The following is a 25,256-nucleotide window of genomic DNA, read 5'->3' as shown; positions in this document are numbered from 1 at the left end:
TCAGCTAAAATGAAAGGGAAGGTGTACAAAACTGTGGTGAGACCAGCGATGTTGTTTGGTCTAGAGCCAGTGTCACTGAAGAAAAGACATGAGACAGAGCTGGAGGTAGCAGAGATGAAGATGCAGAAGTTCTCTTTGGGAGTGACCAGGATGGATAGGATCAGGAATGAGTACATTAGAGGGACAGCACATGTTAGAGGTTCTGGAGATAAAGTCAGAGAGGCCAGACTGAGATGGTTTGGACATGTCCAGAGGAGAGATAGTGAATATATTGGTAGAAGGATGCCGAGTTTTGAACTGCCAGGCAGGAGGCCTAGAGGAAGACCAAAGAGGAGGTTTATAGATGTAGTGAAAGAGGACATGAAGGTAGTTGGTGTGAGAGAAGAGGATGCAGAAGACAGGGTTAGATAGAGGCAATTGATTGGCTGTGGCGACCCCTGAAGGGAAAAGCCAAAAGAAAAAGAAGAACATTCAAAATCAGACAGTAACTATTACAGTATGGGTTACAAGTCAGGGGACACTGCCGGCCATACTATTTTAATCATGGGCAGTTTCATAGGTTCATCTTGTAAGATTAGTGGTAGTACTGAATTAGGAGTGCAAGGGCTCATGTCAGGGAATGCGAGTGTTGAGGTTAAAAAGTTGTTTGATGTGTTAAAGTTTTACTGAACTAGCAGCTAAATGGGCTTTTCACCACTCTCAAAATGACAAATAACATGAAATTAAACAACCTCCTTGGAAAACAACAATGACTTGAACTGTGAAAAAAATGCCAAAAATTTCACAGGATTAGGCTGGTTTCATAGCATTCTAATTAATCACCAAACTAAATTGCCTAAACTTAAGAGCCCACATTTCAACCATGTCATCACAAATGGCTAATGAAATTAATTACAACTGATGAAGTCAAAAATCTTTTATTACAAACAAAATACAGCAGTGGTAAAAAGTTTACAAAAACCTAAGGCTGCGTTCAGACTGGCAGTCAAAATCCAATTTTTAGCCCATTGAGATAGAAAGCGGATGGTTCTTTTGTAGTCTGAACAGCCACATACCATATAAAATCATATTTTTGCAAGACCAATTGAAACTACTTTCGGGAAGTAGTTTCAAATCACATTTGGACTGATGCATCTAAGTCTGAACAGCTCCAAACACACTGATCGGTTTTGACGTCATTCTACGCAATGCAAGAGCTAATGGGCCAGAAGAAAGAGGGTCATGCATTATGAAGTGATGAAAAATACAAGTAGTTGAGAACAATGTCTGGTACATCTGTGATTTTCTGCAAGTCTACTAGACAGTGACATGCAATTTCCTCCGGGATTACTACAGTATGTATCTCTATCTATCTAATGCCAAAACAGTAAGTTAACCAACCTCATGTTCTTTGTTCTTCCATGTTGTTAACGCTATCGCAACTATATGCTCTCACATGCTACACAATCCGACGGTGTTAATGTGGCCCAGTCTGAACAGAGCAAGGTTCCATTTGGACACTTTCTAAAAACAGTGTGAATAGTCAGCTGTAAAAATCGGATATGAAAGGGAGTCTGATTGGAATCCAATTTGCCTGCGGTCTGAACACAGCCTAAAAGACATGCTGAATAGTGTGAACTGGATGGGTGGATGACCAGGTTACTGGCACAAAATCTACAAGAGGAAAAGGGATGTTGATTAAAAACATTTCAGATTTCATAATTTTAGTGATTACTTTCTCATTATAAACAATTCTTCACTGACAATTTGCATGCTAACAGTAACATACAGTAATGCTGTTTCTAGAAAAGGTAATACTACTTCTCAAATGACATGGTTGTTCTTAAACGTTCACATGCTCTCAGAGTAATATTTTTGACACTGATGGAAACTTCAAGTTTTATTTGAAATAACATTTTGCCTAATGAATCAAGGTAAGGTAATATGATTTGAGTTATCAATCATGAGTTCACCAAAGTCTGATCTACATTTATTGGCAATCAATGTGAAAACTAATAAGACAATTCAGAATGGACCCAGAAATCTCTACTGCAAGTGATGAAATCACCTTTACACACATCAGTTGGCTTTAATTAATCAATAATTCCAATAAACTGGCCTTTTTGATCATGCCTCACCAGTAAATAAATAAATAAAATGCATATAGTATGGGACTTGCTACCTTTATAGCAAAAACTACAATCTTGACACAGACATTACTGTTGAAAAAATATATGAAAATATTCAGACAGGTCGTATCATTACATTGAAGAGTTCAAGTTACATTCAGTCATGTTATCAATTTCCTTCCTGTCCCTATTTAGTGACCACACACACACACACACACACACACACACACACACACACACACACACACACACACACACACACAGAACTTGAAATATTGAAATATCTGCATTATTTTTAATAAACATCAAAATAATGGAAACCTTTAAAAATTCAGTGAAAGAAAGGTACTTATTATCATTGGAAGACTTCTTGCAGCCTGGCAACCTTTTCTCAGTAAGGTGACTGACAGCCAAATTATTAAAATTAGCATATCCATGAAGTGTAGAATCTTATAAGACACCACAGTGTTATTGAAAAGGAAACTTTGACCTGTTTGCAGTAAATAAGAAGACATCAATGGTCACTTGCATAATTAGCAATCACCCTGTTAAAACATGAATAGCACTATCAATTGTACCTGAAATGTATTTTCTCTCTTGACAATGTTTATTTACTTATTTGACCTTTATATAACCAGATCTCAATTACAATGACAACCTGGCCAAGAGGCAGCATAAGAAGCAGGTGTACTCACACAAACTGGTGTTGTTGGTCTCTTACAACCCATGAACACGCACGCACACAAACATTGAACTTCCAAAGATTTTCTATCCACTGGCCAGTTAGAACCCTATCTGCTTCATGAGAAAAAAAAAAGGAGAAACTAATTAGTATAATTAGTAAAAATATATCTTAACCAAACTGTCCTCATACCTCAGCAATATTCCTTTTGATCTGTTGTTCACTGGATGGGTGTTAATAGAGGAAAATGGATGATGAAACTAACAAAAATATTTATCACTCGGATTTTGCAGCCCATTCATGAATGGACCATGGACTTTGATAAGCAATCACTAAGAAATAAATGATGGTATTGACATGACTATATAAGAGGGAACTATTTCCATTTTAGTAGTGCACATTAATAATCTATTTCTCTCTTCAATTACCACAAAAAGGATCTTTGGCTGCACCAATTATAGGTTTGATGAAATTAATCTACCAAGGATGGCAACAGCTGAACTATTAATGTTCAATTAATAAAACTAATTAAATTCATTAGCTGAAATTATTTAATAACTAATTGATTATTAGTTTAAACAAATTAATTGATTGTGGGTTTCGCTGAAAAGTACAGCCGCTGAGGCAGACGAAATACAAGAGAACCTGCCCTCGATGAAGAGCTGCTTTGTGTTCAAAGAACTTTTAACCACTTGTTTGTCAAACAACAGTTTGTCTCCATGAAGGTAGTTTTAAGAAAATTGCTCAAGATGTTCTGATAAAGATATTGTGTGAAAAAAAAAATCATGTTGCTATTATTCATTTTTGATCCTTCATTATTAATTTGCCTCTTCTAAGCAGCAAGTTCCATCAACTTCTGTACTGACTTTCTCTGTTTCCTTCTGGTTTGCTTGATGTGAGTTCCTGAAGTGAAATTCTACATGCATTCTCATTGGTCATAAATCCTTTCATATTTATCTAATCGCCAATCTGATCGAGTTTAAGTTTATAAAACCTTTTGCAAAATTTGGATATTTTTCTATACTAAAAAATAAGGTACCTAACTCCCTACTGTAAAATTTTCTCAACCAATTTAGAAGATTTACAGAATTGATCCACCTGAATTCCGACCAAGCGGAGTGGTGGGGGGCACTGTTGTCTCACAGCTACAAGGTCCAAGCTGTGGTTTTTCTGCGTAAAGTTTGTCAGTCCTCCCCAAGAGTTCTGTCCAGGTTTTCCAAAAACCTGCAATTTGGCTGCTGTACATCATCCATAGGTCGAAGTGTGTGCATGAGCTGTTGTTTGTCCATGTTTGATGAGCTTGCCTTTAGTCAGCTGGAACAGATTCAAGCAACACCTGCATCCCATACGTAGGGTAAGCTGCTGATTAGGATCGCCCTAATGACTGAACTGATTAAAAATGGGTGGAATGTAGGTATTCAGCAGAAAATTGTCATCTATAATCTAGTCCACTGGAATACTCAAAAAAATTTTTTTCCAGAAAATTGTAGCTGGATCGATGCAGTGATTTAGCTGGTATCCATGTAGAATAAAATGTGAATGTCACTCAACTTTTTGAGTGAGTGTTATGCTTCGGACACCAGTCAGTATCTGCATACAGAAGGCAGTGGACAGTTTTAAACCTGCAGGGAGGGAAAATAAGTAAGTCAAGTACATAGAGATTTCAAGAGTACAAGCATCAACTTCTGTACAAGCTTGAAAAAAAAACAGTCATACTGTGCAATAATTACATATTAATTCAATATGCAAAATATTTTTTGTAATTATACAACATAAGAGCAAAGGAATATCCAATCATAAGCACACTCAATGATTTAACATTAAGGTCTCGTCACAATTTAACAGGTTGCACGATACCAATTTTAGGGTTCGAAGGTGATTCTTCCTTTTACAGCATTTTCCCGATATGGGATGCCACAGCAACACACAATAGTCAAAACAGGGATTTTTGGCTTCTGATTAAGATTAATGGAAAATTTAAAAAATCTCACACTACATTGATATATCATGAAAGCAGGGGATTTAGATGTAAACTTTCAATGGTAATTTTTTCCATCTCGAAAGATTTTTTGCAACAAAAACCAACAGCTGTTGTTCCTCTTGCGGTAAGCGTTTCCATCATTTCCTGTTTGTTTGAATGCGTCGTCTTGGTTAGCTGTTGTCGCATAATCACTTAAATATCTCATGTCATTTTAGAACTGTATAGGTTGCTAGTCGTTTTTTCCAGCTTAAACCCGACAGCGAAAGCTATCATGTATTTCGACTAACCTCTTATGAGTTGTTAATTATAAGGGTATTCTCTCATCTTCTGGTAACTATCCTTCACCACAACAACATTCTTACTCTGTTGTACATCTGTTTCCCACCTCCAAAAATGCATGGCAACAACAGCCAAGTCTGTCCTTTTAGCAAAATCCACACCTCTCCCTCCTCTGATACCACAACTCCCCGTCACCTTTCCTTTACTTCACCATCAAATCCGCTGAAGTCTGCTCCAATAATGACACTCTCTTCTTCGGGAATACACACCACTTCATCCAGCTCACTAAATGTCTATTTTGCTACATTCTCAGATCCAGTTTTTTTTAAAGGCACAGCACATTAATTTAACACTTGGCCTATTTTAAGACCACTCATGTGAACACATTTCTGAAGTCAGATCAGACTGACTCGACAATTGCTGATGATCAAGAACACACAAAAAGATCTCAAATGTTTTGATTTTTAGTTGTATACTTTGGTTCTCGTGCAAGTTGCTAAGATCCTTTTAACATTTTTAAATTTTAACATTTTCCTGTTTTTGTTTTTTCATTTACAAGGCAAATTATTTCCCTGTTGCCTAATGGATTACCCCCACTGACAGGACCCACACACATATAAATAAATGTGTACATGTTGTATATGTACACAGACACACACCTTGTAGGGTCATCTGTCTTTGAAAAGCCTCCAACGATGCTGACCACATTTTGTGTGTTCTCAAAACCTCCATAGCTGAGAGTCACCTGTTAAAAAATATGAAGATAAAGTTAATACAATTCATTGAAATATAGAAAACCCAAACAATAAAAATACCATGGATGATTGCATCAAACAGATTTTCATAGGACAATGGCAGTGGTAATGTGTGTGCTATGCACATGAAGCTACCCTCACAGTCAGCATAATCATGACTGAATACAGCTGAATATAACACACTAAAGAACTCAATGAGCAAAAAACGATTTATCAAAACAAAAAATTCACTTTGTGTGCTATATTGCTTGCCATTGTCCACTTCATACCCCTCATGATGGTGGCTGAAGCAAATATTTGAAGCTGATAGCATGTTCCTCATGAGGACAGAAAACAGAACTTATTGTTAGAAATTTGACAAATTTGAAGGTTCACTACCAGTCCAAAGTTTGGACACAGCGTCTTTTAATGGTTTTTATTTTAAGGACTATTTACATTACAGATTAAAGATGAAGACATCAATTATATGGTAAATAAAAAAGCATAATAAGTCAAACATGTTTTACATTTTAGCTTCTTCAAAATAGTCACCCATTGCTTTGAATACTACCTAAAGTACTACTTTTCACACGCTAGGCAATCAGTTAGCTTCATGAGGTAGTCACCTGAAATGGTTTTCAAATATTTTGAGGGTGTTCCCAGAGACTTGTATACTTGTTGGCCCTTTTGCCCTAACTCTGGGGTCTATCTCATCGCAAGCTATCTCAATTGGGTTTAGGTCGGGTGACCCTGGAGACCCAAGTCCTCTGCTGCAACATTCTCCATCTTGGTCAAGTAGCCCTTGCATGGCCTGGAGGTGTGTTTGCATTCATTGTCCTGTTCAAACATTAATGATGGTCAAACTAATACAAACCGGATGGGATGACATGTTGCTGCAAGATGTGCTAGTGTGGCTTCAGTTTTGAATAAATCCACAGCAGTGTCATCAGCATACTGTAGCACCCACACACAACCACACCACCACCACCATACTTCACGGTGGGAACCATGCATGTAGAGACCATCCATTCACCTTTTCTGCATTGCACAAAGACACGGTGGGTGGAAGATCTCAAATTTAGATTCAGACCAAAGCAAAGATTTCCACTGGACTAATGTCCATTCCTTGTGTTGGCCCAAATGAAGCTCTTCTGCTTGCTGCTTTTCCTTTGTCGTGGTTTCTTAGCAGCTATTTCAACACCGGGCTTGTGCTAGCCTATCGCCACTACTCCATAGGCGAAATAAATTCCAGTGTGGCTACAAGGTTTTTAGCCTGTGTAGCCACCGTGGCATTCTTATTTTTGGGAAAAAAAGGATAAAACTGACATCTTTTTTGGACTCGCAAAAATCCCCGAGCGATAACATAAGAAAACAAACTTTTTCTCTGGCTAGGCGGCACGCATGCCGATGGAAATAGCCGAAGTGACCCGAACACTCCCAATCATTAAATATGCACTCGGGTCCAATGAAAAAAAAAGGATTGTATTTATACAAGGTAAACTAAAATTGGTGTGCGACAAAGCGAGGACAATCGATCGAAAGAAAATGAGAATAGAATGTTTTATAGTAGATTTTGTGTTAAAATTGAGAGAGGGTAGGAGTGGTGACAGACCGATCAGAAGGTAAATGAAAGGTATTATCAATACTTTTTTGTCGTCTTAGACTTTTGATCCCTGTACTGGCAGGAATAACCAGCGATGCATGTAAATGTGTATTCACCTCGCTTGCTATTTTTCATGCCTTTTTAGATTGAAATGAAAAAATCAATATCAAATTAAAAAACAAAAATAAACAATGGCATACCAATGGCGGCGGTGGTGGTGGGGTCCACGGCAGGATAACCCCCCTCACACACACACTGGGCTTGCACTAGGAAGTAGTATGACTAAGCCACTGTGGCTCAGTGTAAAAGAATTGAGTAGGCCACAAAAAGCCACATTCTGTGTCCATGACTGTGGCTTGCTATAATAGCAAGTAAAACTTACAAGTAAACATTGAGTATTATTTTGTATGACTGTATCTTCACATAGTGAATGCAAGTTTTCAATTGCTGGGGGGTGTAAAACCACTGTCGTCGTGGGGGGGGAGGGTACCCCCAACAGGAGGGGATGCGGGGGGTCCACCCCCAGGAAATCTTTTAGAAATTTAGAAAATGGGGTTGTTTTCCTGCCTTCTGGCGCATTCTGAGGGCAAAATCTTCTGTTCAGTTTACCTACAAAAATACACTAAAGTCAACAGTTCAAGCTTAAGCATCTTTATTTCTATCCTATTTTATGCAGGTATATAAACAATTGTAAACTCGCATTCACTATGTGAAGATAGTCATATAAAATATTGCTCAATGTTTCCTTGTACGTTTTACTTGGACTAGAAGACATTTTAACTTTGACTTAGACACTATGATTTCAGTTTTGTCCTAACACTTTTTTTTCTCAATATTCGACAGTATGATTTTGTGTCTGGGCTTGTGTGGGCCATTTGTCCCTTTGCCATAGGCAAAGTAAATTCCAGACGGCTACAAGGTTTTTAGCTTGTGTAGCCACAGTGGCTTTCTTATTTTTAGGGGAAAAAAAGGCTAAAACCTTTTTGGACACGCGAAAATCCCCGAGCGATGACATAAGAAAACAATAGCACGCTGCTATTTCTGCATGTCGACGGAAATAGCCGAAGTGACCCGAACGCTCCCGATCATTAAATATGCACTCGGATCATGACCTCCTCTCCTCCAGTTAAAAAAAAAGGATTATATTTTTACAAGCGAAAAGAACAGTCCCCCTGTGAATGTGGCTTATTGTGGCTTACTCAATTCTTTTACACTGAGCCACAGTGGCTTAGTCATACTACCTCCTAGTGCAAGGCCAGGACCATAAGGGCATAATTTGCAGTTTCCTCTGAACAGTTGATGTAGAGACATGTGCTACTAGAACTCTGGTACATTCACTGTATCTGGGTTCTAATTTGAGATGTTAACTTGTGATTTCTGAAGCTGGTGACTCGGATGAACTTCTCTTCAGCAGCAGAGGCTTGGCGTTGTGTTCCTAGTAGAGTCATGAGATCTAGTTTGGTTGTAAAGCTTGATGGTTTTTGTAACTGCACTTGTGGATACATTCAAAGTTTTTAAAATTTTCAGACTTACTGACCTTCAATTCTAATGATGGACTGTTCTTTCGCTTTACTTAGGTGATTGGTTGTCAGGATAGGGACTCTGTTGTCAAATATGGCTGTCAACTGTGCAAACAACCTGACGTTTGCATTACACAACTGATGGTCCAAACCCATTAAAAAGTCAAGGAAACTCAAAAATTAGCTTTTATGAGGCACACGTGTAATGTAAAAACCATTTCAGGTGACTACGTCATGAAGCTCATTGAGAGAAGGCCATGGGCTTGCAAAGTTGTCATCAACGCAAACAGTGTCTATTTGGAGGAATCTAAAATATTAAACGTATTCTCAAAATTTTTTTTTTGATAATTCCACATATCTGGCTTCATAGTTTAATGACTCCAGTATGGACTTAAAATGTACAAAATAAACATAAGCCTTTGAATCAGTGTCCCAATTTTTAACGATGTACATAGAGGCCTTACAAAAGAAATACAGTTGCTACAAAATAAGAACCAATGTAGTCAGAGACTGCAACATTCCGCGACACCCCAGAATTCGAAATTTTACCCTGACCTACTGGCATAGGTCAAAGATCAAAGCTAGTGCTCTAGCCTACTTTCATATATCAAAGCAGTAGCTTTGACCTACGGTCTTACACTGGCCTCCCTCGTCTTTCTATCTTATCCAGTTACTGAGTGTACAAAAATTAAAATTTGACCTTGACCTAGTTTTCTAAAGGTCATCATTTCATTTTCATCCACTTTGCCGCCCAAGTAATGTGCTTCTTGTTTCATTTTTCTATCTGCAACGGTTGCAAAGATATTTGGTGGCCTAACGGACGGACGGACAAACGGACAAACACACATACACTGACAACTACAATACATCACCGCTTTGAAGCATGTTGTAATCAGAAAGGACAATTGGAGAAAAGCTAAACTGAAAAGGCAAACAAATGAAATGTACTAGTTAAAGTGACATTTCATAACTTGAAGGAGATATAGTGATAAGAACGATAAAACAAGTTCTTGTTGTGGTTGCAGATGGGTTTATAACATCTCCCACCAGCCGGCAGCGCGACCCAGTCCGACCCAGAACTGGCATCGGCGAGGAACGTGAATGAATATATGAACTTTATGACTCATAAAGAAAGACAGAAATATTCAACTGTCAGCATGTTTATCGACGCGTCTTCGACATGGAGCTGTTATACATCAGAAAATAGCAGGTCTTAACTTTGTCCATTCTGTGGGTACATGTAGACACGGGTCACACATATTAACGTCACAGCGGTTTTCGTCGCTGGGAGACTTCCCCCGGATAGAAAAAGTTTTGGTTACAACATCCACACGACAACGCAGACCTGGCGTTGTCGTGTGGACAAAACGCATAACCACAACAAAAAGCCTCGCTACCCGATGCCTTAAACCATATTGCTCAAGTGATTCCTTCTGGCAGATGCGCAGTGATTGGTTGGGTGCCAAAATTGGTTGGGCACATGATTGACAGGTAGTGGGGTTGTGTGAGGTTTTCAAGTGAGCTTATTAAAATATATAGGTGGGGAGATACAATGGTTTGTTTAAAAGGGGTTATTTACCTAAAAATATAATCAATAATGTCAACGCATACCAGCAGATGCTTTGGATTTGTTGACTAATGTTTGATGCACTCACTTGCTCCAGCACAGTGTCCGTGGGCAGCTTCCGCAGGTTCTCCAGGTGAGAGTGAAAGAGGTGTGTATGTGTGAGGGTCACCTCCAACAATGCTTCAATGATGTAGCCAATGGTGCAGTCATCAGGTAGACGGATCTTTTCTGCTGTGCTGATGAAGTTCCCTAAGCTGAAACCAGAGGCAAGCATCTCATTTCAAACCCAGTCACAACGCGGCATCAAATGTGTAGCAACTAACACATGCACTATTACTAGGCCAGTTGAATTCTTAAAGATTTTAATTTTGGAAACAAATTGTTCTCAATTACTCCAAAATGTTAATAAATCCCAAAAGGCGAGTATCGGCCTCAGGAGAATTCATATAAGTGCATAATTATTATTCAACTATAAAAATTAACAAATTTTGGCATCTTACTTGCTATTTGGACAAAAATAAAAACGCAAAATTCATAAACACTTCTGACAACCCTCTAGTCCAGGGGTCACCAAATGGTGGACCGTGTTACCGGATCCGGACCGCATGATGGTTCTGTTTGGACCCGTGACCACTCCATGATAAATTCACGGAATAGATATTCTTGGAGAATTTGTTCCGACGGTCGCGGCTACAGACGGCAAGCGCTGCTCCTCCAGTTAATACGGTAATAGCACCACTCAGTTCAGCCAATCAGATCTTTTGTTTACCTGCTCTTTCAGCCCACCTGGAAGTGAGACAGCTCGCTGCCGCTCTGAGTTTACCGCTACAGGAGCACAGAGGAAGGGAGACAGTGAGGACAGCATAGCTCCAAACGGAGGGAGGTTAAAGAGGAAACCGCTGGTTAACGTTGAGTGGACGAAATTTATGTTTATTCCTGCGTCAGGTAGTTTTACCTCAAATAGTCTAAACACGTAGCACTAATTAATTAATACCATGAAGCGCCACTATGAAACAAAGCACAGAACTTTTGCACAGAATTATCTCCTGAAGTCCATACTGCGGGCAAACTGACCGAACTGAGGGCAAAATGACCAAAATGACCACCACAAGGTGTACCTGTGCACAAGGTTACTTCTGTACAAGTAAATTACTGGCAGGTCAGTCTCATGCCCCTTTCTCTCATGAAGAAAGTTCTGTTTGCATTTTTCCCCTGAAAGAGCCACTTTTTATTTATGCTTTTTGAAGATGTTAATGTTTTTTTTACTTGAAGTGTCGGCCTTCGGTTCTTTAGGCTGGGACATCTTTAATTTCTCAGAAGAAGCATTATTCAGCTCTGTTTGCACTTCATTTTTAATTCTGAGGTTTGTGTGTTCTTCAATCTAACAAAGGCTTCGAATTTATTTGCCTGGGTCTACTTTTATTTATGGTGAGGTAAAAGAGCTAGCTGTGCACTCACTTAAACATATCATTCATTGAAAATTGATAATAAATGATAATGTGGATATAGTGGGGCGGGGTGGCAGTGGCTCAGCAGTAGAACACTCTTCTTGAAGACAGGATCGCCCAGCCATCTGGGGTTCAAATCCCGCTCCCTCCAGAACATCGGAGTGTGAGCTGACGGTGGGAGGTGTCGGCTCACCTCCCAGCCACTGTCGAGGCACCCTTGAGCAAGGCGCCGCCCCCCCCCACACAAGATGCTCATTGGGGCGCGACCCTCATCCGCGACCCGTCACTCAGCCTCCCTTGCATCTCTGTATGTCCTCTCACTGTATACTATTTGCATGCCTACAGGCCCCTAGTGTGTGTTGTGTTCAGGGGCCTGTAACCTGTAACCCCTGTGTGTAATTAACACATACTGTATATGTACATGTGTGGGTGAAGTGAAAATTTCCCCAAGAGGGACGAATAAAAGACTGATTGTTATTAGTACCAGGCTATAAGACACAAACTGGTCTTGGTTTTAGACCTTTTACTAAGAGGACATTTTTATAACTGGACCTCCGTGACTTTTAATTGAATACCCCTGCTCTAGTCAATTACTGGCAAGCTTTCCATTCACTGAATCTGTTTCTTGAGCTGCTAATTAACTCTTAATACTATGTATTGTCTTCTCACGGTGAATCTCATGTCTAAGGGCTCAGGTCAGTTGGAGAAGGGGGCTGTGTAATTTCCATGCAGTACATGGGGAGGTAGAGTGGCAGGTCGCGACTTTGGGGTGCGCCCCAAATGAGCTGCTTTAGGGGGGATGGTGCCTTGCTCAAGGGCACCTCAGCAGTGACTGGGAGGTGAGCTGACACCTCCCCACTGTCAGCTCACACTCCGAGGATGGTTGGCGGGAGCGGGAATGGAACCGCCGATGTCTGATCATAAGGTGTCGCTCTACCACTGAGCCAAATGCACGGTGGTTCCCAGTTTATAAAATATGTATAAAAATTAAGTGGTAGACACACACTTGCCTTTGAGTGTGAATAAAGGGTATCTATATATAATGCATACATTACATAAACAGTATTGCTGCTTTTGCATATGGGTAATTTAAGGCGTATGAGTATTACTACATATGCTGATACAGGTAATCGTATTGATGTACTGATGCAACCTTATTGAAGTCTGTAACTGCTTTTTCCTCGACAACCTAACATAAACCAGCTTTGTACCAAATATACAGTATACAGTATATGCCCGCTCTACGGCACATCTGTCAAACTCAAGGCCCCCAAATGTCACCCGCTATATCATTTTATGTAGCCTGCAAGAGCATAAAAGGTCAGTGTGTCTAAAAATAAATGGGTCAAAAATGTGCTTTGACAAAAAATACATTTTCCACAAAGCAGTAATTCAACCCATTTTTATTTTGACAAAACCGTTTTGAGCAAAGTTAATTGTGTTTGTTGTGGTTTTTCTTTCTTCACTTGAATAGTTTTTCCCTTGATTGATGGAGTTCTGTGGGCATTTTTCATTAACTGACAAATTAAAATGAGTAATAACAGAGAAGCAAAGGTTTTTTTTCTGTGTAACTGATGTCTGTAACTTGAATAAGTAATAAATTCAGCGTTATGTAACATTGAGTATATTTATTTTACATGTATTCTACATTGCATTGAGTTACATTTAGTTACATTTAAAAATTACGTCTGGGCCTTTGAGGACAGCCATTATGTTGATGTGGCCATCTGTGACACCCCTTCTCTAAGGGTTATCTAGACCCATCCTACCTGGCCCATGGACTCATTTTCAGCGCCAGACCTCTGCTGATACAGAAACCTGCTCCACCTGTGGCAAACCAGAACTTGACTGACACCTAGAATGACACAAAAACAGCCAGCTGTTGAGACCTTTGATGAAAGTTTTACTCAGAAAACTCAGTGGTATTACAAGTTGTAGACTGAAAAAGCCTCAATCACCCTAGCAAACAGTCTTATAAGTCATAGGAGCAACTTATCTGCAATAAGTTAGAGTAACAAAACCCGATTCCAATTTGGAAAACTGATTATACCAAAGATTATTGATAGTTTTTATTTCAACTTTGTTTACTAGTACAGGGCCACATTTATTTAATGCTCACATGAATACAAAACTCCAAGACAATATCCTACTCCTTAAATAAAAAGCCTGCAACAGTCACACATCAACTCAACACAAAGCACATTTAACCAACCAGTCCTGTAGAAGTAAAAAATATAGTAGTACCTCAAGATACAGGTTTAATCCGTTCCCAGGCTGAGCTTATAAGTCAAACATTTCCCCATTTAAAATAACTGATATTGTTTTAATCAATTTCACATTGCAAAAGTTATTTAAAAAAAACATTTTTTAAAGATAGATGTGCATACTCTTTACATAATTATATCTAACTTCTCAAAAAAACTCATGTTAAGCAGCTTGACATGACCCACCTTCTGTCCAAACAAGGTGGGTCATATCAAGCTGTTGTAAGTGTAACAAAATAAGGGAATAAAATACAAAAAATAAAGTACAAAGAACATACAATGCTGGCAAAAAAAGTTTACTTACAAATTGAGATGTAAAAAAAAAAAAAAGTAAGCAATGTAACAATGCCTAGGACAATCACCCTCAATTAATGTTTTCAGAATGGACTTTAAAACCCTCTAGGGGTTCAGCAAATTTGATGTGCCAGGGCAAGTTATACCAAAGCTGAAAGGTAGCTGTCCTAACATTCTTATGCCCGAGCTAATTTGTTTGTTGAACTTTAGGGCAGTATAAGAAGTTACAAGACTGAGATAGTTTGGACATGTCCAGAGGATAGTGAATATATTGGTAGAAGGATGCTTAGTTTTGAACTGCCAGGCAGGAGGCCTAGAGGAAGACCTATATGAGTGTAGGAAAAGGTAATACAGGTAGAAGGTGGTTCAATATCCATATGTGGAGGGTTGATAAATGTTTGAATTACCGTAAATAATAAAATAAATACAGTCTGTCACTAATGGGCGGCACGGTGGCGCAGTGGTTAGCGCTGCCGCCTCACAACACGGCGGACCCGCTGTGCGGAGTTCGCATGCTCTCCTCGTGTCTGCGTGGGTTCCCTCCGTGTTCTCCAGCTTCCTCCCACCTCCAAAGGCATGCGCTTCAGGTTGATTGGCTGGTCCCAAATTGACCATAGGAGTGAGTGTGTGTGTGAGTGATTGTTTGTCTCTATGTGGCTCCGCGGTACACTGGCGTCATGCCCAGAGTGTCTCCCGCCTCATACCCTGAGACTGCCGGGATAGGCACCGGCTCCCCCGCGACCTGCGTAAGCGGATTAAGCGGGTTACGAAAATGACTGACTGACAGTCTGTCGCTATATTGCAGAATTCCGTTTTTGCTGGTGGTTCCTGGAATGCATTAACCGCAAGTAACAAGGGAGCACTGTATATGGAAAGAACCATGAAAAGACTTTGGTGCTATACAAATAAAAAATGAACTAGCGGGAACCCATGGAAATTCCATCCATCCATCCATTCTCTTCCGCTTATCCGGGGTCGGGTCGCGGGGGCAGCAGCTTAAGCAGGGAAGCCCAGACTTCCCCCTCCCTAGCCACTTCGTCCAGCTCCTCCGGGAGAATCCTAAGGCGTTCCCAGGCCAGCCGGGAGACATAGTCTCTCTCCAGCGTGTCCTGGGTCGTCCCCAAGGCCTCCTCCCGGTAGGACGTGCCCGGAACACCTCACCAGGGAGTCGTCCAGGAGGCATCCTAACCAGATGTCCGAGCCACCTCATCTGGCTCCTCTCAATGCGGAGGAGCAGCGGCTCGACTCTGAGTCCCTCCCGGATGACCGAACTTCTCACCCTATCTCTAAGGGAGAGCCCGGACACCTTGCGGAGGAAACCCATTTCGGCCGCTTGTATCCGGGATCTCGTTCTTTCGGTCACGACCCACAGCTCGTGACCGTGGAAATTCCAAGAAATAATAACATCAGACGTCGTTTGTTTTCTTTTTTTTCTACGCTGTCACAAGAAAACGTCGGGGTTCCCCACACGACAACATGAGGTCCGTCACAACCAAATAATATAAACCGCTATGTTTGACAAAGCCAAAACAGCTCCGTAAGTGAGAGACATGGACAAATGTGAAGACCGGAGCCAACTCGGCTAGTGTCCCGAACTTCCAGGTAGACGCCGGAAGCCTGACAACGTGAGGTTTTAAAGTGAGCTTATTCAAAAATATAGATGGGGAGATGTGACTATTTTTTAGCTTATTATGTACTACAGTATTTTGTACTACTATTATTAGTAAATCTCCTTAGTGACTAAGGAAAAAAATCCATGTGTTTTGACCTCTTCCTAACATGGCAAAGTGACCAAGTGATCAGTTTCCTTGACAAGGCAGAGCATTGCCTCATTGACATAACAACAGCGACCATTCACAGTGGATTAGAGGTGTTGATAAAAATCTTCTTGCAATAGGCACTTATAACCATGAATCATTAAATTCAAGTACTGGAGTGTGCCACTAATTATCCTTCGGGGATTAAAATCAGTATACAGTGCGCCCCCGTTCTTTGGGGTTAATGTGTTCCAGGAACCACACGCAAATCACGAATTCCGCGGTGTAGCGACAAACTATCTTATTATTTACGGTTATTAAAAAATTTATGAACCCTCCCCATACTGATATTAAACCATCTTCTATCTCTATTACCTTTTCCCACACTCTGTTAAGACTGTTTAAAGCGCTTTTGTGTCTCAGGAAAGTACGAGACTGATGAAACGGATCACACTGCCGGATGCCATCAGTCAATAGAATGCGTGTACAGTATCACGTGACTGCCTACTAAAAATCCATGATGAGGTGGAGTCGCAATCGTTGATGCGCAACTTAGCGAGGGCCCACTGTACACAATAAAAAATTTTTTTTTAAATTAACCAAATGTTAAAAGTACCACTGTGGCAAAATCGTGAATACAATTCTTTTAGCGCAGCTCCATCTAGTGGATGTATAATGTAAGCACAGCACTACAGTAGTTTCTATTCTATGTGCCTTATAATCCCATGTGCCTTATATATGAAAAAGTTTTACAATAGACCATTTATTGAAGGTGCACCTTGTAATCTGATGCGCCTTACAGTGTCGAAATGACAGTAATTTTAAAAAAGCATAATATGGGACCTTTAAAGAACAACAGAGCAGAGCATGTGATTCCAACATAGTTTTCTTGCCGAGATAACAGATGTCCAGAGTCAGAGGTCACAGTGAGGTCAAGAAGTAGTAAGACAGTTGACAGTTAATTATAACTTTGTTTCTCAAAGTTATAATGCTGTTGAAAAACAATGGGAACTTTGTAAATGTTGAGTTCCAGCAGAACGGATTGCAGCTGCATAAAAATCACATTCTCCAACCTTAGACATAAAAAGCAGGTTAGAGATTGTTCTAGGGCCTGGGGTCAAGATTATTCTTTTAAATAAGCGGTTCTACCAGTGTTAAAAGGAACCTGGAACACACTCTGAGCTATGGTCGGAGATTATTAGAGTATATCAGCTGTCCTCACAGAACTGAAAACATTCCCAAAGAGAAAAATTCATCAGGAGACAGCCAGTAAGCCGCAGTTACTTAATTACATCTGAGTATGAGGACAGAGGTATGGCATCAAACAAATCAAAGCTAGTAGGGAAACTAGGAGAAATGAGGTTGGAGCCAGGAGAGGCAAGTATGGCTGGCCTGTGGGTTAAACATTATCTATGGAAAAATCCATTGCAGAAAGGGTGATGACACTATGGGAGAACTTTCCAGGGTATTCACAAGAGAGTCAAAGATGTTGAACAGAAGTTGAGGTTTGCCGCTAATTTTACAGATTTCATTTGACATGTACAGTGATACCTCTGTACTCGACCGCCTCTATACTCGACCAAATCGGTGCTCGGCCAAAAAATTCGAGTAGAAAATGTATCGGACCCCGAACAGATTTTCAGTACTCGACTAGCCGAGTCGACCCGAACGCGCTCCTCGGCTGCGCTCCTCGGCCAGTGGGTAAGCGTCAGTTCGACTCAGACCGCCAGCGGAGTAACACGTAGGCAAATTACGTATAGCAAAATATGAAAGTGGTGTACGAGCCATTTCCACTATCTTGAAGCAGAAGCAACTGACAATGGACAGGTTCCTTCTTAAAGAATAGAGGAAGGCTACTGCCCAGCCAGATTCACCTCCACGGAAGAGAGAGAGAAGGGAGAAAACCCCTGGAGGAGCGTTACCTTGCGTCATCATGGAAGGGATTCCCCTTCCATGATGACGCTAGTGCCATCAACCGCTCTCTAAAACGTAAAGTATACAAAATGGTTTATAATTGTTGTGACTTTATTTGAAGGATTTGATTGCTACATAAATATTCATAAGTTAATAATTCATGTCAGACAGTTAATCTGATATATGTTAAGTATGTAGTTAAAAGAATATGTATTTTATTTCATAGTATTTTTATTAGGAAAAGGGGAATAAGTTAGGAGCTAAAAATTGAAATTGATTACTTGTTTACGGCGGTCTGATTTCAGTGATGCACCAGGTGCAGAGAAAAAACACAGTAGACGAATCGTTGTTGTTAGCAGGCAAGCTAAGAAGCCTCAGTTGTTTTGGGAAATGTACAACCCTTTTTTGATTCAGTAAAAAGAAAGCCGCCTCAGTATAAGGACAGAGTCTCGTCTCGTCATTCGTGGTGTTTAATTCACTACAATAATGCTTTATCTTTATCATGTACTGCTTGTGCACATTTACGTATTCATTGTTGTTTAGATACACGTTCTTATAATATTTTAGGTATTTTTCTAAATGGTAAGAACGGATTAAAATACTTTCCATTATTTCTTATGGGAAAATTGGTTTCGGTGGTCGAACAAATCGGTGCTCAACCACCACCTCAGAACGGATTATGGTCGAGTACAGAGGTATCACTGTAATTGATTTTTGTTGCCTGGCACCCTGATAGGTCAAAACACTGTCAAAGGATCTTAAGTTTCTGTATGTTATTTGTCATGGAGATTGTTGGGTCTCTGGAAAATGAAAAGTTTGTCTATATCTGTTCCTTTTTGAAAATAACTTCAGATGACTATTGTTGTAATTTTGCATTATAGAAAAATTAACAAAACTTATTGAAAGTGTAAAATAACTGACCGATCCATCACTCTTAACTCTCTCTGTAGCTTCAATAGGATGATCCAGGCTAGGTCGGCCCAGGTAGACATCTTGGCTATGGTGGTAGGAGGAAAGCAGCTGTAGCAGTCGGGGCAGGATCAGATAGTTATCATCATCCACATGGCAAAACCATCTGGAAAACATACATCACTATAGTAGTTTCACTTCCAAAAGAATATGTATGCATTGTTTTGGTGCCCTTAGGGTCAACTGTTAAATGGTGAGATTACTTTATATAGTACTAGACCACTGGATGACTTATGTTAATCAGATCATGAAGAGATAACTTTTCACTTACTTTTTCTGAGACTCAATGAATTTGTCATACTCTACAGACATCTTGCAGCATAGAGCCTGTCGGGTGTGAGCTGCAGAGCAGTTAGTGTTTATGATATTAGCTCCTGAAGGAAAAAGAGATGACAGCACAGGTCAGTTCTATATGGCAGTAAAAAGCACTTGATACAAAAACAAGTTTAGTATAGTAAATTCTGGACCACTGATCACACCCAAATATAAGCTGAACCAACTAAATTGTAAAAGAAAGAAAAAACTTTGTACATATATAGCCCACACCAGTCAATACACCGCAGGTGTCAAGTTGTTGTAACATGAGATATTACTCAGAAAGATGGTACACAGAAAGATTTTTACATTTTTTTAGTTACAGACAGTGCCTGACTTATGAATACAATAGGTTCAGACGTAGCTCATGAGCTGATTTGTTCGTAATTTGTTTTGTAGTTTCTGCTGCAAACCCAAACCGAGCAGCACCGCTCCATACGCGTATCTCCATAACTCATTTCTCTTGTATTGCCCAGTTTGTTGCAATTATAAATTGAAATTTAATATACAATGACTTACGAATAACTCAAATTACAAAGTTTAAATCTGAATCAATAATTGCAAGAACAAGTTAAATGAGTGTTGGACCACGAACAATGAGGGTTTTGTTCCAGTCGCGGAACACTGGAACAACTCCACACTCTCCATCAAGGGCTCCAGGGTTCACAGGAGTTTACATGTGTTTTGCTGATTTGGAGAGAGTTTTAGACTGCATCCCTTGGGGCATCATGTCAGGGATGCTTTCGAGTATTGGGCCTTTTGTTAAGGGCCAAGTAAGTCAAACCTGTTCCAAATGCGTGCATCAGTAAATCAGAGACCAAGGTTCTTGACTGGAAAAAAGTGGTCTGCCCTTTCTGGGAGCGTTTGCCCAAAAGTGGAGGAGTTAAAGTGTCTTGGTCTTGTTCACGAGAGAGAGGGAAGGACAGCGCATGAGAATGACAAGTAGATCCGCAGTGGCTGAAGTGATGCAGTCATTGTATAGGTCTTACATGGTGAAGAACGAGCAAAGCAGAAAGACGAATCTCTCGATTTAACATCAGTCTACATTCCTCCTCTTATCTATAATGATTCTCAAATGGTGGGAGGTGAACCCCACGGGGGGAATGTGAAAGTCATAAACTGCTGTGACATTCGCATAATAGGGTTAGAATTTTGGGTAAATAGAATGAAAGCATGAATCCATCCTGCTTTGTGTCAACCAGTTTAGGCTGGTGAAAGTGGTGTGGGGGATATTTTCTATGCACGCTCTTGGTCCCTTGGTACCAATTAACCCAATATACCAAATATGTAAAATTACAGATATGTTGCAGACTATGTCGTTTTATGACCACAGTGTGCTCATCTACTGATTGCTGCTTCCAGCAGGATAAAGAGCCTTGTCACAAAGTTGAATGATCTGACACTGCCTTCTTGAACATGGCAATGAGTTCAGTGCATTCTTAATGGTCTAGTCACCACATATAGAGCATCACTGGGATATGGTGAAACAGAAGAATGTCATGAACGTGGAGCTGACACATCTGCAGAGACGCTAGCATGTCAATACGGACCAAAATCTCTGAAAAATGTTTCCAGAACCAACTTAACACATACAGTACACCAGCCAATTTTCATAGCAAGAAACCACACCCAGCCAGCAATTTTAGAGCGTTCTGACTAATCTTTCAAGATCCACAGAATATTGTGTTCTATGAAAATACCGAAAAGACCAAAGAGCAGATGCTCTTCTTTCACTGGGAAGATACAGTTTCATTGTACCTTTTTTTGTTCTTTAATTAACTGGCAGTAGAAAATATGCTGGTTTCACAAAAAAAAACCAAGCAAACAGTCTCACAAAAAATATTGAGCAAACAAGTTTTTCGTAAAGCTGTGTCAATCAACAACAGTGACTCTACTCTTCGTGACACTTCAACCATCAACAGTGATTTCCTTCTATAAAACAACAAAAACAATACAAACTGACTTCCGATGACAAATATCACAATTTATTTACAAATAAGACAAATCTCAACAACTACATTTGAGAAAGACTTGATTTTTTTTTTCACTGCCGCAGTGTTGGCCATCTAATGAGCTCCACACCAGCTCCTTGGGGTCCAGGGGTTACAGTGAAGGAGGTGTGATTTGAAACTCCATCTCTTCATCCTGTCTATAATCTCCCTCAGCTCTTCTCAGGATTGTGACATTCTTTCTTCCTGAACTATTACAAAACATTCTCTGTACAAATGTAAGCTGCCTGAATTTTTCAAACTTCCAAAGTTCCACTATTGTTTCCACCTCCTCCTGTTTTATTTTCTTATACGCTGATTGCTCATCCAAAAACAGCATTACTGCTACATAAAGGGGATTAGTTTGTGACTCCAATGCAGTAGACTGACTGAAAGAGGAGCTTGGCCAGAAATTTTTTAAATTTAAATTTAATTTAATTCAGTTGAAGTGCAGATTTTCAGCTTTAATTCAGAGGACTGAACAAAATGATAACAGAAAAAGGTGAGGAACCAAAGCATTTTTTACAGAATTCCTTCATTTCATGTGGTGCTTAAGTAATTGGACAAATTAAATAACTGAAGATAAAATGTTAATTTCTAATACTTAGTTGAAAACCCTTTGCTGGGAATGACAGCCTGAGGTCTTTCACTTATGGACATCACTAGATCCTGGGTTTCCTTTCTAAATATCCTGCCAGGCTTTGACTGTGGACAGAATGCTCTTCAGAACTGTGTTGGCTTTTTAAATGTCTTTGGGAAAGTTCAATCTGGCCTTTCTGTTCTTGAGGCTTGCACAAGGCAGTGAACCTTCGGTGTTTAAACTCATGCAGTCTTTTCTTGATGGTAGAGTTGGACCATGACATGCCTACCCCAAAGAGTGTTTTAAGCTTGGTTGAGTGTTGTGAAGGGTTTTCTTTTCACTATGGAAATTATTCTGCTATCAACCAACTCTGTTCTGCCTTTAATGTCTAGACCTTTTTGTGACACTCAGTTCAACGGTGTTCAATTTCTTTATCATGATATATAAAACTGTAGATTTTGCCACACCTAATAATGCTGCAATTTTCCAAATGGGTTTTCTGTTTTTAGAGCTCAGGGTTGCTTTGTTTTACCTTCATGGAAAGCTTATTTGATCAACTCCGGGCCTCTTATAAGCTTAATTGGTAATGACATAATGACATCGCACGTGCCCATGAATTGGCCTCTGAGTCAATTTCCCTATTTCTTTGGGTCCCTTTAAAATAGGTTGGCATATATCAAGGAGCTGAAACTCGTAAACTGCAGTTCTGCTTTCTGCCACACAGCCCACGGCTACAGCACCACTATGGTCACGCAGCTCCAACATTCGTCTACCCCTCCTCTGGTGTGTTGTCTCGGTGAGCATCTCAGAGCGTCAGGCTTCATACCTTGGATACTTTTACTTTTTATCAAAAATAATAAAACGAAGGCTAGTTAAGAGAGTGGTAGTGGTGACCATCTCTCTGATGAAAACGCTACCTCTGACCGACAATAATTTCATCCTCGACCTCTCTTCCTTCGCTCTAAAGGTAAGCTACATGCTACATGCTAAAGTACCGTAGATTGGCTGTACTCGAAAGAGGTAAACAGTGTGGATCAACGTATCTGTATCATAAAAATGCATTAGAAATGCGACCCGGCCCTGTCACAGTGGCAACAGTCTCAGGAGGGATGCCCATACTTCCCTCTCCCCAGACACCTCTTACAGCTCCTCCGGGGGGATCCCAAGATGTTCCCGGGCCAGCCGAGAGCCATAGTCCCTCCAGTGGTCCACCCGGGAGACATGCACGGAACACCGCCCCATACAATGAAGCATCCAGAACAAATGCCTGAGCCACCTCAGCTGGCTCCGCTCGAGGTGGAGGAGCAGCATTCGACTCCGAGCTACTCTCTGGTGACTGAGCTCCTCACCCTATCTCTACGGGTGCGCCAAGCCACTCTACGGAGGAAACTCATTTCAAGAGACTCATTTCCAGGATCTTGTCTTTTCGGTCATGACCCAAAGCTCCTGGATATTTAGCTCTGTTGTAAGTCCTAGCCCCAACTTCATCTTACAACTGGTGTGATGCAGCACTTTATAAATAAAATTGACTTAAAAACTGTTCAAGAGTTCTTGAAGTGTCTTACTCTTCTCCTCCTCAAGGATTAAATTATAAGGACCAAAAGCTTACCGTAAATTAATGTAAATTCAAAGTAATCACATGATTTTCAAGTGATGCTTAACGGTACCATATGAATATATATTAACATGATTTGTTATTTTAATTTTATGTACTCATTCTGATCCCTGCAGGGAAATTAGTTGCAATCTAATTAGTTTAATATCATGCATATATGTGTGTACAGGCCCTGAACACACAAACACACACAGGGGGCCTGTACGCATGCAGGAGAAGTAGAGTGGCGGGCAGCTCCTTTCTGGTGAGCCCATATGAGCAACTTGTAAGGGGGATGGCACCTTGCTCAAGGGCGCCTCGGCAGTGCTATGGAGGTGAGCTGACGCCTCCCACTGTCAGCTCACCTCTGGGAGTTTTTTTGGGCGGGAGCGGGAATCGAACCGCCGATCTCAGATCATTGGACGACCAGCTCTACCGCGCACTCTACCACTGAGCCACTGCTGCCCCATCTTTACATGTTTCTATATTTTTAAGTTTTCTGCTGACTTTGAGAGTCTAGTATTTGTTGTGGACAGTCTTGTGAAAAGATGTAAACTTGATTATTTCTCCATGTGTTTTTTAAAACCGACATATAGTCGAGAACGGCTTAACCCGAAATTAAATGTACCTGTAATTTTTTTTCATGTTCACTTGTTAGGTTATTCCTCTGTGGGAGGTAAATGATGTGGAACCAATGTTTTTGGGTTAGATTTCTGCCCGAGAGCATTAACTGACGCTAACACTGAACTCTGAATGTTTTGTTATTTGATATTTTTTGATATATATTGGTTGAGTTAACTGAAAAACTTAATGGAAATAAAACAAAATAAACAAGCAAAAACCATCGTGTCAGACTTTTGAATACCAGGAAGCACATCAGTGAGTCATTCACGTAAGTGCGGCAGAAGACCTAAGTGGCTTAAAGCGTGGCTTAGCCTCCACACCCCCGTGGATAAAATTAATTCAGCAGAGGTAGACATGTTAAGGAGATGTTACATTGCGGTACTATGGTATTTTATTATGTGGTGTTTATGTCCTGTAACTGTTTCTGGTAAGTCTTAGGGAAGAGTACTTTCATATTTAGAGTACTAATGGCATTTAAATGACCTCAAATGGTGATTATAGTTTGGAATATAATAACCAACGACTAACATTGACTAACTATTCAACTTATGAACAACCTCTCTGCACCAATTATGTTTGTTAGTTGAGGACTGTGTCTGAAATTGGAATAAATTTTATTAAACATGCAAAAACACAACTTGTGTAATGTCCAAAAATATATGGATCTGTATAAATATGAATATAAATACAACAAACTTCTTACCTGTTCTCATCTGTAGCTCCTTGTCCTCTCCATCAGTAAAAATATATGTCTAAAACAGACAAAGACACACTTAAAAATGCAACAGTAAACATTCAATAACGTTCCCTTATGAAACACAAAAGCACCCATCTTGTTCTTTTGATGACAGCACTGTTGCCATTGCAAAACCAAACAATGAAAAAGAAACACAAAAAACATACAACAATGCCAGTCATAGGTAAAAGCAAGCACAACCTGATTTATATTAACATTTAAAACCATGGGCCATCAAAAATGACACGTTCCTCTCAACATCTCCTAAATTATTGTAAAAAATATATATAAATCCGTAT

General features: G+C 40.1%; 1 protein-coding gene across 2 annotated transcripts in view; it reads right to left on the bottom strand.

Moving 5' to 3' along the window:
• Nucleotides 1-901: 901 nt before the first annotated feature.
• Nucleotides 902-25,256, bottom strand: part of rfng (RFNG O-fucosylpeptide 3-beta-N-acetylglucosaminyltransferase) — a 38,160-nt gene continuing 13,805 nt past the window's right edge. For both annotated transcript variants that reach the window (XM_068343856.1, XM_068343857.1), the window contains exons 3-9: nt 24,925-24,973; nt 19,392-19,494; nt 19,073-19,226; nt 13,692-13,777; nt 10,563-10,728; nt 5,710-5,795; nt 902-4,412 (exon numbers count right to left, since the gene is read on the bottom strand). In XM_068343856.1, the coding sequence (XP_068199957.1) occupies nt 4,337-4,412; nt 5,710-5,795; nt 10,563-10,728; nt 13,692-13,777; nt 19,073-19,226; nt 19,392-19,494; nt 24,925-24,973 (720 nt within the window). In that variant the 3' untranslated portion in view covers nt 902-4,336. The remainder of the gene's footprint in view (nt 4,413-5,709; nt 5,796-10,562; nt 10,729-13,691; nt 13,778-19,072; nt 19,227-19,391; nt 19,495-24,924; nt 24,974-25,256) is intronic.

The sequence above is a fragment of the Antennarius striatus genome, chromosome 20, assembly GCF_040054535.1.
Source record: "Antennarius striatus isolate MH-2024 chromosome 20, ASM4005453v1, whole genome shotgun sequence".
NCBI lineage: Eukaryota > Metazoa > Chordata > Actinopteri > Lophiiformes > Antennariidae > Antennarius > Antennarius striatus.
The sequence above is the reverse complement of the archived record's forward strand: the minus strand, read 5'-3'. Positions and strand labels throughout refer to the sequence as shown.